The sequence below is a fragment of the Neolamprologus multifasciatus genome, chromosome 18 (genome assembly GCF_963576455.1).
Source record: "Neolamprologus multifasciatus chromosome 18, fNeoMul1.2, whole genome shotgun sequence".
Lineage (NCBI taxonomy): Eukaryota > Metazoa > Chordata > Actinopteri > Cichliformes > Cichlidae > Neolamprologus > Neolamprologus multifasciatus.
This window is the reverse complement of record NC_140456.1, coordinates 11591761-11605383: the sequence shown is the minus strand read 5'-3', so window position 1 is coordinate 11605383 and position 13623 is coordinate 11591761. Positions and strand designations below refer to the sequence as shown.

The 13623-nt window shown below is 40.5% G+C and overlaps 1 protein-coding gene across 6 annotated transcripts in view; it reads left to right on the top strand.

The window, feature by feature from the left end:
* LOC146497420 (receptor-type tyrosine-protein phosphatase mu) overlaps positions 1–13623 on the top strand; it is a 162039-nt gene that overhangs the window by 51460 nt on the left and 96956 nt on the right. For all 6 annotated transcript variants that reach the window (XM_085140119.1, XM_085140117.1, XM_085140118.1 and 3 more), the window contains exons 4-7: positions 2508–2586; positions 4350–4465; positions 6006–6180; positions 12926–13219. In XM_085140119.1, the coding sequence (XP_084996245.1) occupies positions 2508–2586; positions 4350–4465; positions 6006–6180; positions 12926–13219 (664 nt within the window). The remainder of the gene's footprint in view (positions 1–2507; positions 2587–4349; positions 4466–6005; positions 6181–12925; positions 13220–13623) is intronic.

The following is a 13623-nucleotide window of genomic DNA, read 5'->3' as shown; positions in this document are numbered from 1 at the left end:
GTGGGTCAGGCCCAATTATGCACTGCACTATTATTGATGTTGGAATCAATTATATCACAGCTATTAGGCAGCCTGACTGATGTCTGTTGCACAAACAAAGGATTTCAATTAGAGTGTGGGGGCCAGTTCATTTGTCTGGTGGCGATATATAGAGTGGTTGGCCTTTTAATTTCCTTTAAATTAGTCTGTAATGAGGCCATAATTGGCACCCAAGACACTCACTTTCATATTTCATGAGACAAAAAAAGAAATTTATAATTAGACAGCCTTATCTGAAGGCATCCTGCCTCCCAGATGACAATGGTAGCTATCTCCGCCTTCACATTCCTAGGCTACAAAGAGAATTCTCAGAGATAAATGTGTGTGGCAGTAGCAGGACATAAGTTTCTGGGTGACACCACACATGGAACACGACCAATAACGTATGAGTTTCACTGGAAGATTCAAGCTTGTATTTAGGGAATCGTGGCACGCCAAACATGTGTAGCTGTAGCACATGTGGTGTAATGGGTCTCTGCACCACACCCTGAGTTTGGGAAGGGACTGGCATTCTGTTTCCCTTTTTATCACGCTGCAGACCATCGAGTGCATAACTCTGACATTCTGCAAGGACGCACCCTCCGACAGGGCTTTGGACCATTTGTTTTGCAGGAGCTCTTGACCCTTAAAATAGGGTTATTCTAGTCCCACACAGCACAGTTGCACTTGTTTTTCAAGTTTGTCTTGTCAGAGATGGAAACTTGTCAACTAAATAACACTCACCACACAGCAAATGTTACAGGCAACTGTCCCTCCTCGTGTAAGAGATGACACTTTAATTTTGTACTGAAGTGATGATTTGCTCACATTTCTTTTTTTATGTAATCCAATTCTTGTGGTAACTTCTGTAAATTTAACATCCAAGGAAACTTAAGACTACCAGCTGCCTACTTCAAATCTTAGCTTTGAGTCACTGCCTTGCACAAACTGTCAAATACAAATGGGTTAGAGTAGTTTGTACTAAGAATTTACATGCAGGAACTTCCTGGTAAGGGAAATACTATAGTGTGTCACTGTGATGTAGAATAACTTAAGCAGCGAGCAAGGTAATAAGTAAATAGCATTAGCAGACGATTGAAGTTCTTTTAAGCATACTTTATTGCTGGCATCTCCATTTTACCATAAAACAATCAATCAGGCATGCAAAAATCCCACTTGCTTTATACAAGACTTTATACAAGACACCTGACCTCGTTAGTCCCTACCATTGAAACAAATAGGTCAAACCAAATAATACAATTCTAAACAAAGAACAGGAATAAAGTCATGCATGAAACTGACAAACTCATTTACTCAACTAAATGGCTTGTAAAGTAAAAAACTGCATACAATATAACTCAAAAGGTTAATTTAAAGAAAACAAACAATACTATACAAAATGAAACCCTCCATTTGGTTACACCCAGTGATGCAATCATTGACCTCATGACCCTATATAAACAGGAAGTAGTGGGCGGCCCCACATATAGGACCTGAATACACAACATGGACACCATGGTAAGTATAACCAAAGCAACATAAAGAAACATAATTTACCAGACATGTGCCTGTAAACAGAAGAAAATTCAGATGATCTGATGGTTAGTAGTGTTTGCTTTAAAACACATGCATGGATGTAAAGGATGTAACTACTGCTACCGCAAACAAAACCCGGGATAGTGTGTGTTAAGAGAAGTTACACCAGCAATGTCTAAATTAAAGCATTATGGCTGACTGTAAAATAACAGAACACAAAATAACAATATATGCAAGTGACAAATGGCAAAGGAATTCTGTCCTAGCCACTTTGTCACAGTCACCAAGCTATTGTATTAGCTGTGCAGGTTAAAGAGTAAAACAAATAGTGCAATATCTTACTAATAATGATGAAAACATCTAATATTTGTATCCTACTTAGCTAAAATCACATTAATATTAAAACTAACTCCATTATAAATTTAGCATACAATTACACTAATGACTTCACAGTGTAATCAGTTAAATCAAGATGGGTTTTAACTGTTTTCTCTGTTAAAGACAACCTTTTTCCACTAGAAGAGGGAAACTTTTAGGGTGGCGCCCACCTTTGCAGAGTCCCTTTTCGTGATCTAAACCTGAAGATCGGTAATGTGGAAATTGTCACGGTGACACAATATCAAATGATCAGATACATGTAAGCGAGGAGCGAACTTTAGCTAAATTGAGTTTTAAGCATCGCTCTGATGTTTGGACTCTCAGCCCTCACACTCTGTTTCGTCAAGGCTCAAACTTAATTTAACACTTGCATGTCATAACACCTATCAGCTGTGACATACTGAGGAAATAATGTCGGTGGCCTGCAGCTGTGTCACCAGCTGCAGGCCGGTTATGGAGCAGGGGGCATTAGCAAGAGCTGGACTTCTTTATGCGCACAGACAGCCTTACTCAGGTGTCATTTAAAGATGTGGTCATTTGTCATTGGTGTTATAACTCTCCTTTCTCTTCCTCAGATTGTGTTTGAAGCCGTAACCTCAGGGCAGCGAGGCTTGCTGGCCATCAAAGACGTTGTGGTCCAGGGCCACCAGTGCAGTAAGTCCTTTTTTCCGTCACCATAAAAGAATATCATCAAACAGTGATTGTCCTTTCCATGACACCCTCCCAAATACCTGTGTAGCTGTTCTATTCAGGGCCTGCCAGTCAAACAAAAGGCCTTCAAAGAATATTCTACAGTCAATCCAAGTGCGAGTCTCCCTCCTCCTAGCTCCCTTAAGATTTATGAGCACACAGTTGACAAGCAGAAGTGTGCACAGGATATAATCTTGGAGTAGCGCTGTTAAATCTATCCTTTGAGAGATGGTAGAAATAGTCAAAAAAGGGGGATGAGAAACAAATCCTATCATACATTATACTGCTTCTTGTGTTTGGATTCCACAATTTTTTTTCCCCCTCCCTTAAGGATATTCAGTAAAGTATCTCGTCAACATCTGTTCAGAATTCTGCTATCCCTCGCTGAATATAAGCAGAAGCACTTCAGAGTGCACTACAGATGTAATGAACGAGTAATCACTCGCATATTTAGAATCTTTCGGCTTCTGCTTTTTGGATAGGCTGCTGCTGTGGGAGCTGAAGCAAGAAGCCTCCTCAGTATTCTTCAGGTCTATTCTTCTCTGTGCTGAGAGTCGCATTAGTCCATATGGCGCTCCACATTCTAAAATCTAAATCAATACCATAAGGGTTTTCATCAATTGATTTATGCTTTACTCTACTCCTCATAGCTGAAGTATCAAGCTCTGATTGTCAGGAACTAATGACATGCTAACCATTTGAAAGCAGCTGAATTCCTACAAATGTTATGTCAATAAGATGGATTTTTATAGAAATAGGTGTTGCATATAAATGTATTCGAGTAAATCAATGAGGTCTCATGACGAGGCCTGTGTTTAAATGCGAGTCGATCAATGATCCACTTAGTGGCACTTGGGTATTCTTGAATGATAAGCAAAATGATCAGAGCAACTCATCAGTGGAGCACAGCCAATTCACTTTCTATTTATACGACCATGTGGAATATCTAAGGTGTGATTATGCCACTGGGCGGTCTGCCTCTCCTTCCGTCATTAAAGACATATATTATATATATAGATATATATATGGATATATATATATGGTGCTGGATGGATTGACATGACAAAGTTATAAAGGAGGTATAGTTCAAAGACAAGGTTGTAAAATATTAAATAGAAGTGAAAGTCTTGATGATGAAAGTGATAGAATTAGCTTTTGCCAAGTCTTTAGAGATTTGGTTATGTTTCGAATCAAGGTCGCTCCACTGAAATGCCCCATTTTTCTATGCAGAATAGCGATACTAATCAAAAATGTTCTACATAAGTTACTTTCTGTGGACTATCCCAGTCAGTGAGCGTACTGATAATGAGCACAGTTGGAGACGAGAGAATAATGCTTTTCGACAAAAAAAGAAAAACCCACCTCAATCACTGGAAGAGGATGCAGTAAAAGAGAGTAGAAATTAGACCTTTGGTAGGTGAGAGATTGAACTCATTTTTTTGAGATTGTGTCTCATTTTTGGTGAATCTTTCTCACAAAATGATGGTAGCCTTGGGCTTTAAGGGTGTTGCGTACTGTGTGCGGTGGTGGTGGTGGGGGTTATCTTTTCAAGGATGCTTTTCTCAGTGTAAAATCTGATAGTAGCATAGTTAAGATGTGGCTATAGAGCGGCTACTCTCGACTCCAGTTGTCAGAATCAGATCCGAGTTGTCAAACTCAGATCTTCTCATATCACCACAAAATATTATAGGATATTGTACAAATGTTTACCTTTTTTCCCCCCACAGTGAATACTCCTCATTTCCTGACTATAAAGGGTGTGGAGGTCAATGCCGGACAGACTGCGTCCTTTCACTGCACTGTCAACGGACGCAAGCGGGACAACTTCCGCCTCTGGCTTCAGGTACGTAAGAGATGTTGTATTCTTGTTTTTTTTTTTGTTTTTTTTTAACACTGTAGCGCAAAATGGGAAAATCAATCTTTATGTTTGTTCAGAAATGGAGCTTCTGAAATGCATATTTGTTACTTAGCGGGCCCTTCTGGTTTAAGCATTTTTTTTCTTTAATAGATGACAGTTTTCAAACAATCAAGCTAAATACTGGAATAAAAATTTTGTGACCCAGCTAGAGTAACTTCCAGCTCAGCATCTTAGCAGGTGAAATGAGGACAGTAACCAGTGACAATTGGCCTTTTCAACATCATGTTAAAGCAAATATCCACTGACATAATTTTTTTTTTTTAGATTGGAAAAATCACTGAGCTAATTTACAGTCAAAACTATTTAAAAGGTATAAATGGATACAAATCATAAGGGAAAAAAAGCATTTGGGATCAAACAGAGCACTGTGAGTGTATGTATGTTTGTAAAAGAAGATACAGTAGGATTTACCACTGTTGCACATTATTCATTCTGGGTGGCACAGTAGTACAATGATTATAGAAAGAAGTTTCTGGACTTGCACCTTGGAATAAGATGTAGGGAATACGGATGGAGGAAAGGATCGATGTTTAACCATAAACCTGATAAAACAGAATCAAATGTAAACCCTAGTCATAAATTCAAATGTAACATGCAGTAGTGCAACAGTGGTTTAAAGTCTGGTTGTTTTTTATCTTTTATCACTGAACCGTCATTACTTTCAAAGCCCATACAAAGATACTGATACTTGGTTGCCACCCGTTCTTTCAGGAAACTCATGCAGCCATTAAAATTCATTTTGTGCTCCATTTGACAATTTCAAGCTGAGACATTCACACATTGCTCTGTTTTGCCCTTGTTTGAGATTTCACCTGCTCACCAGATTCCCAGAGACCTTTGCATCTGGGAGGTTGGGGATTAGGGTTGGTTCAGATCACTGCAGTATTGTCTTAACCTATATACACGTGGGCTCTGTGGATACTGTGTACTATATCTGGCACAACTGTTCTGCACAGCGGTCTCGAATTGACCTTGTTCTGAACAGCGAAGGTAGTGCATCTGGCAGACATAACCCTTGCTGGCTCTGCTGCTAAGCACACTGTCACACATGTGATCAGTGGGAGCATGACGCTGGGTAAAGGTCCTCTGCCAGGTACTCCATCATTTTAACAAACACGTCCTCATTAGCACAGGAGCTGGAAAACAAACATTAAGTGAAGTCCCCCGATGACAGTAATGAAGAAATATTTCTAATGAACAAATGTCCCCCATCTGCCTGCTGTGAGGGGTGACAGCTGGGGAGAGCCCACTGTGTGTTTGTGTGTGCGCGTGCATTCCAGTGTGATAAATGTATCCCCACTATCAACCACCAATGGGAACGATAGGACACAAACAAACACGCACAAGAACAGGGGACAAGTACACTCAAACAGTTTTTTTTAAAAAACACAAGGTCAGGCCACTTTGCTTATTAAACCTTTCCATTTTGGAGGTTCACTTGTGCGTTTGTCTCGGTTCCAAACAGGGCATGGGTGGACGGGAGGCCCCAATGAAAGCCACTAAACCTTGGAACAACCGCCGCTTCATAGGTACTTTCGATGTGGAGAACACAACCAAGGGCGACTCGGGCCGCTACCGCTGCATTGTCCACTCAGACAAAGGGGTTGGAGTGTCCAATTATGGTGAACTAACCATAAAACGTGAGTATTTGTCCCAAAGCGGAGTAAAAATGCAAAACCGACCTATTTCAGTGAAAACAAGACAGAAAGCGGGAATGTTTTCCATCCGCATGACCTTCATGCATTCAGCAAAGTTAACGGGAGATAAACAGGAACTGCTGCGTGTTTGTAGATGAAAATGTCCTCTAAGGCAGTACTAAAAATACTAGCTTTTTATGTTGATTTGTTATCCAGAGGACTTTAATACTTCCTCTGCAAAGGTTGTCCTTGACTGAGCACAATTCCCCCTAAAAGATCACAAAGGCAAGAGGCACCAAGGTTTACAGTAACCTCACTGATATTTCACTCCTGCAGTCATTTGATATGAATTTATGGAGTCGTCCGAAACTAAATCCAGCAAGGCCTCTCTTTCCTACAGCCCTATAGCCCAGTAATGGCCTTCTATATTTCTTCACCTCAATTTTCTCCCTGTGCTCTCAATTGAATTTATGGTCCTGATTTTTTTCTCCTTCCCTCTTTCTTTTTTTTTTTTGTCTTCAAGCTTTATGTGATTGATAGGTTTAATCCTGGCTGTCCAGATCGAGGTCTGTCAATCATGCGAGAATGGCTGGGCCCAGACACAGCAGAGCGTAGAGGGAGATAAAGTCTCTCAGCCTGAGTGTATCAGTGGGTTTCAGTGGTGTACTCAAAGAAAATTTACTGACACATTGGAGGCACTCAAAACCACACTTGTGCATAAATTCAGCAACACAATCACTTGCACATCCTCAGGCTTGCACAAACCTACACGAGAGCAATATTTTTGCTGATAACTGCTTCCAGCGTGTTACCGTGTAGATATTTTCTTCTTACTCAAGACAAACCTCTTAAATTTAAAGTGCTTTCATCATAAATATTTAAAATATCGTAATTTTCTATATTTAGGGGTGAATCAAGTCTTGTAAGTCATTCCACTTTAAATTCAACAGAGATGTCACACTTCAGCGACTTTAGCATAAGCCAGCTCATTAAAAGAGGAAAAGAGGCGTTTTCACACTTATGAGTGTCCCACATAAAATGCTGATATCTCGCCTTATCGTACCAGTCATAAAACAAGTGCTTAACCCTCCTAGCAATGAGTCTGAGTTGTAAATCCTCTTTAAATGTGTATTCACCGCGCCCGTGACTCGTTTTTGGAGGAGTGACCATGGAGCGATTCTGTGGATTATGAGCCTGCTACAGTCGCACGCCGGCTCTCCCCCCACCCCTCATTACCATACACTGCCTTTTCCTTCAACATGAGGAGAGTGAATGCTTGATTATCCCTGATAATCACTTCTGCCTTTCATGCCAGTGTTCCATCAGATTTATGTGCCTATGTGGAAGTGCACTGCATGTATTTGCGGATTGGCCCAGAGCTGCACCCTTCCGGTGTCCCCCCCCTTGTGATGAGCTCTCCTGTAGTGCAGCCAGTGGTTTTGAAAGAAGGATAATTACTTCTTGTCCAAGTGCTGGCTCTTTTCTTGCCCTGGTTGGAATCACCTGGAGCCTGCAAAGCATTTGCTGAGCTCTAACACAGTATACTTGGCAATGTTACTAACTGAACAATGCGGAGGTGCAACTGTGTCGGCACTAATGAGAATAGCCACCGAAAATCGAAGGCCAGCCAGTCAAGCTCCTCATTTTCCTCTGGCCACCTCTTCTCATATTAGGAGCAGATCAATTCTTTACTCACAGCAGCCCACTTAGGAAAGCGCACATCATAATGAGGACCTCTTGCATCTTAACAAGAGAGGATCAGGGGATGTAACAGACAACTGAAAGAAGGATTTATAAACGATGAGGTCTAACCTAAGAACAGAGAAGAGTGGCAGCCCTTATTACCGTGCTCTGTGTGGTGGATGGCAAATGGGTAGGAAGGTGCGTGTGTGCATGTCTTTAGTTGGTGTGTATGCTGTGAATCATTAGAAATAACATGTAAAAAAATGTTGAACAGTCGAGTGATGTAAGTCAAAAATGAAAAAGATTGCTTTGTCAAATGCATACATTGTATTAAAAAAATGGATGTTGGTACTGTGAATCTCCCGTTGGTTAGCTTGTCCTGCTTTAGCATCCTTTTTCTAGTCTAATGAGGATCATCATTTACAACATAAACATCATGTTGCATCGAATAAGACTCAAATCTAGCAGCTGAGGCTATGAACTCATGAGAAAAGGGTTTACTGAGGTAACGGATGAGTGAGCCAAAGGGCTGTTTGCCTATAGACTTCTATACGACCAGGGTCGTCACCCCTATTGGAGGATGGGTTTAAAGTGCTGCTGTTCTGCTTTTAGTTTTACCGAACAAACATTTGTCAGTGAAAGTTTACAAATGAAGATTAATCACTGAATAAAAACTGGAATATAATTGTCACTTTCAACAGTTTCAAGTCCTTGTATAGTGGTTCCTTTTGCTGTGTTTTTTTTTTTTTTTTTGCATAGATGTGCAGTTGTGTGATTGTGTTCTGGCAGGAAGGCAGGCAGGTGCTGTGGTAGAAGAGGGCGCAGCTGTTGCCAGGCCGTTTGCCTGTCTGGTCAACATCGCGACAACAGCTGCTCGCTGACCCCGCGTATGGTCGCCACTGTCATCTGTAGACTGTCACACATTTCCAGCTAGCACCGGGCTCAGCTCGAAGACCTTTCCAGGGCCCCGCTGCTTCAAAGCTGCCCTGCTAAGGCTTAAACATTGGGAAATGAGTTGTTAATATCCTGAAGTGTTCCAGCACTTGAGTGCATTTCACACCAGTAATCTGTTATTTTCAGTGCATCTGCTATGGCTGTTGAACAGGGGATTACTGCACCTACAGGAATTATTTCATCACCATAAGCTGCTGTTGTCTTTGTGAAGCAGTAACTTTTCAAACTTAAATGAAATGCTTATTGCTGTAATACATCATGCTGTTTAGTCTTTTGCAGAAATGGTCTCAAGTGACATCTGCAACAATAGAACTGAACCATGCAGCGCAGTGCATATGAAAGCATGCTCTCTGCAAAGAACAAAAAATTGCTTGGATGACTAAATAGGTCTTGCTGGATGGAGTAACAGAGCTTAAGTCATTTTTATTAACCAATTGGTTACATTTTGTGCTGCGTGGCCTCTGTGAATCATCATGACTAGGTCAGCAGCTAGGAAATTTGCCATATTTTGTGGCCCTTATTATGGCATTATTGAAGAATGAGTGTGTTGTTAAATGTGTCAAAATCTGATAATGGTTACATTATGTGCTTTTGTGGCTGCAGGGTATAGTATTAAATTTCTAAGTTGTGATTTTGGGAAATTTCTTTTAAATTTGTTGTTTTATCAAAAAGTGCTGTTCTCTGAAACCAATAATGTCACATTTGATCTTTTCAAATATATAAAAAACAATATTTTTCTCCATTTCATCATACTGATAGTACAGAAGGAGCATGTGCTGTTTTCTGTTGCTTAAATTAATCTGAGCATATTGCCACTTAACTCAGTTAAATCCCTTTTAAGGGCAAAACAACAGACCATAAAAGACCATCAAAACAAGCCAATGGTTTAACTCAGATTTTGGGTCACCTTATTTCCCTGTCTGGCTCCAACGTGCTGACTGTTGCACAATGTGTAAGCGTAGAAGAAGACCTGGTGGATTATCTGGTTCGCTTTAGGTGATGTTTGACAGCAACACTAGAAGCTTGGATTAGTGGGAGTTTAGTGGGACCTGCAGCTGAGGTCACTGTGGGGTAACCATCTGCTGAGGAAGAGCCTCCAGTTCTCCGTTGGACACCTCAGCCGGCTCCTCATTTGCCTGTAGACTTGTGCCTCTCCATGACAACTCCATGAGAATCAGCCGGGTGACTAATGGTATTATTCTGTTACGTGTACCCTCATTAGAGCTGCTCACTGGGGTCGCTAGGACATGCAACTATTGTAGTATGTGACAAGGGTAGATTCCTGAGCAATTCCGCAGGCGCTGGTCATGGCTCTTCTTTGACCATTTTAGATTTTTGGTTGTACCCAGAGACCTTTTTCTCAGGGTGTTGTCTGTGTATTGCTGTTTGAATCTTCAAATGGTCATTTGAACAAAATTTTACATTAATTCAATAAAAGAAACAAATCCAATATGCATTTTATTGAAATGGAAATTTTTGCAGCCTCTGTAAATCACTGTGACCTTTTTAATGAGATTTTTTTTTTTTTTTGGTCAAAAACTGGCTTAAAGGTGTAAACACAGAAGTATAAAACTACTTCAGAAGTTTCCATTGGCAACCGCTCAAATGTTAGTGCAGCAACTCCTTACCTGGTTATATGATGAAGCAGTCCTGAAAATACCCGTTGTCGGAAAAAACCTGACATTTCGAGAAGCACCATTAAACAAGAAATGGCACGAGGTTTAAGTTGGATTAGGAAAATACAGATGACATAACAAAGAAAAGGTCGTCTTCAAGGTTGTCATTGAACGCTACATTTGTCTGAAAGAGAAACTTTATTTTTAATATTCTTTTTTTTCTGTCAATTCAAACATTGAAGGTTAAAGTGCTTCTTCTCCTTCCCTTCAATTTCTCATTATTTTGTTGTTTTTTTTTCCTTTTGCGAGGGAGGGGAGGGGTGGACTTGTGCAATTATCTTTCCACTTAATACAACATTACACAAATATCTGATTTTTACATTTTAGTTTACTTAAATAATGACAGCTACCATTACTTATAAGCTGTTTTTGTGGCGGTAATGAATTGATGCATTGGTTAACCTCACAGTGTTTATCTAAAACACCTGTACTGTAACTCTGGTTTATGTGCTTGGCTGCATTTATTCATGTTCGACCGTGGCACTGTAATAGGAAGCGACAATAGGAAACAAGTAGTTTGTAAAAACATTCTTCACTCCTACATTTTACATGATAAAATGTAAGTGGTATTATTGCAAAGTGTTTAAGAACCACAACAACTCAGCAATGAAGTGTCAGACTGCATAAAGTTGCAAAACAGGGTCACGTAGTGCATAAAAGTCACAAACACACTGCTAACTCAATAACTGCAGAGTTTGAGATGTTTCTCAGCAAAAGTTAATTCCAGCAAAAGAAATTGTGCACCAGGATCTTAATGGTATTGGTTTATGGAAAGCAAGCAGCTTGTGCTGATGACCCAGTGCTTCTGTCCATATAGTGTATGTGGTTATTCTGAATGATCTAGAAATACTTGGCATTATCAATTAATTTGTCATAGTAGCTTATTATAATCAGTGTTGGGAAGGTTACTTTTTAAATGTATTCCATTACAGAATACAGAATACATGCCCCAAAATGTATTCTGTAACGTATTCCGTTACGTTACTCAATGAGAGTAACGTATTCTGAATACTTTGGATTACTTAATATATTATCATGCTGTTTACAACTACGTGAATGCACCATTGCTGTGATTTATTACTGTTACTGAAGGTCCGCGGCTCCGAACCGCAGTAAAGGGACCTCTGGCTAATACGTCGGTTCGTGTCGGGCTCGTAGCCGAAAACTAGCTTTACTTTGTTGTCTGGGTCAACTTTGCTAGCGAGAGACAGAGAGAGGCGTTGAAAAGCTGCTCCAACGGAACTTATTGTTTTTGGAGGAAAACACGAACATGGTGTACAGTCGAGTCTTAATAGCTTACTTACAGCTGGGCTCGTCAGGCACTCTTCTTGGCTGCAGTGGTTATTATTATATTTACATGCTTCCAGCTCCCGTTTTTGCTCGATGACAGCTCGTACTTTTCCTTTTTCTTCCTCCCTCGCTCACAGACACATAACGTGTATGGCAGTCCATTCTCCCTGCAGCACGGACTACACTGCCTATGAGGCTACATTCTTTAGAGCTATGCCTGTAGCATTCTGCCTATTAGCTTAGCACAACAACAGGCGCTCTCTCACCCAGGAAACACGCAGAGAGAGAGCGTCACCCTGTAACCATGGCAACCGTAACGCTGCCGCCTGGAACAACAGAACGTAGCTGTCAAACAAAACCCAAACAGTCCTGACCCGCCACAATATGAAACAGGGAAGTACCACCGTGTAATCCATTTATTTCAACAAAGTAACTGTATTCTAAATACCACCTTTTTAAACGGTAACTGTAACGGAATACAGTTACTCATATTTTGTATTTTAAATACGTAACGGCGGTAAATGTATTCCGTTACTCCCCAACACTGATTATAATATAGTAGGAGTAGATTACACGGTTAATACTGAGCGTGTTTGTTTTTTAGGCCTAACAGTCAACTCTTTACCTTTTAAATAAATTGTAAAAATCCTACAGAAGTCTTTAATAAAACGCTCCCAGAATCGCCTACCATAGCTGTCATAAGGCTTTTCCATAGAAGTCCTCTGATTGAAATCAATACATTGTTTAATGGGAGCACCATTTACCAAGTCTGGGTAACTTTATTTACTCCTCTGTGAGGGGCTGCTGTCACTTTTAAAATGTATGTGATTACATGGCACAGTGTACTACTGATGAGATTCCATTCATCAAGCTGGAACTATTGATTGTTACAGGGCTCTTGTTGAGTACGTTGATTATTTGAAAACATGAAGATATTCTTCATGTGCTTCTAGAGAATTTTGATGTGGTTGATTTGGTTTAACAGAAGGTATTGATTTTGTGCCTCTTGTTCACTTGCAAGTGTTCATCGGCAGACTTTTTTTGTGCTTTTTACACAAGCCAAAAGTACATAATTATTTTTTACTACAGTTTGATTACTTATCGTCACAAAAAACCAAAGACAAAACAACTTTTTGTTTTCCTAGAGCCCCCAGTGCCTATTGCACCACCCCAGCTGACTGCTGTTGGTGCCACCTATCTTTGGATCCAGCTCAACGCCAATTCCATCAACGGGGACGGTCCAATAATTGACAGGGAGGTGGAATACCGCACTGTGTCTGGGACCATGTATGACCTGCAGCCTGTAGACAAGACTACACACAAGATTGGCCACCTGGATCCAGACACAGAGTATGAGATCAGTGTTTTGCTGACCAGACCTCTGGAGGGAGGCACTGGAGCTCCTGGGCCCCCTCTTAAGGCCAGGACCAAATGTGCTGGTAAGGCCAAAAATTTTAATTACTCGCACAACACCACTAGAATTTTTTTTTTTTTAAACTTGCATGTTGTTTTGCTGCGTCAAATGAATAGGCTCATGTCTTGAGTAATACAAATACATAGTCGAATAAATGCTGACCACTATTGTTTGGATGCAGTTTGCCTCCAGGCGACATGTACCATTACCTTGTGATCAAAGTTGCTCGCCCGAGGTTGTTGCATGCTCAGTCTTTGCATAAGGTTGCCACAACTTCTTTCAGCCAGTCACTAAATTACAGTTTGACCAATTATTTTCCTAGTCAATGTCCTATTTTTCCTAATTGTCCTTCTAATTTTACTCTAGTGTGACTGAGCAAGTAAGCACTAAATTCAAAATACCCAGTTTTTTTCTTTGTGTTCATGGGGT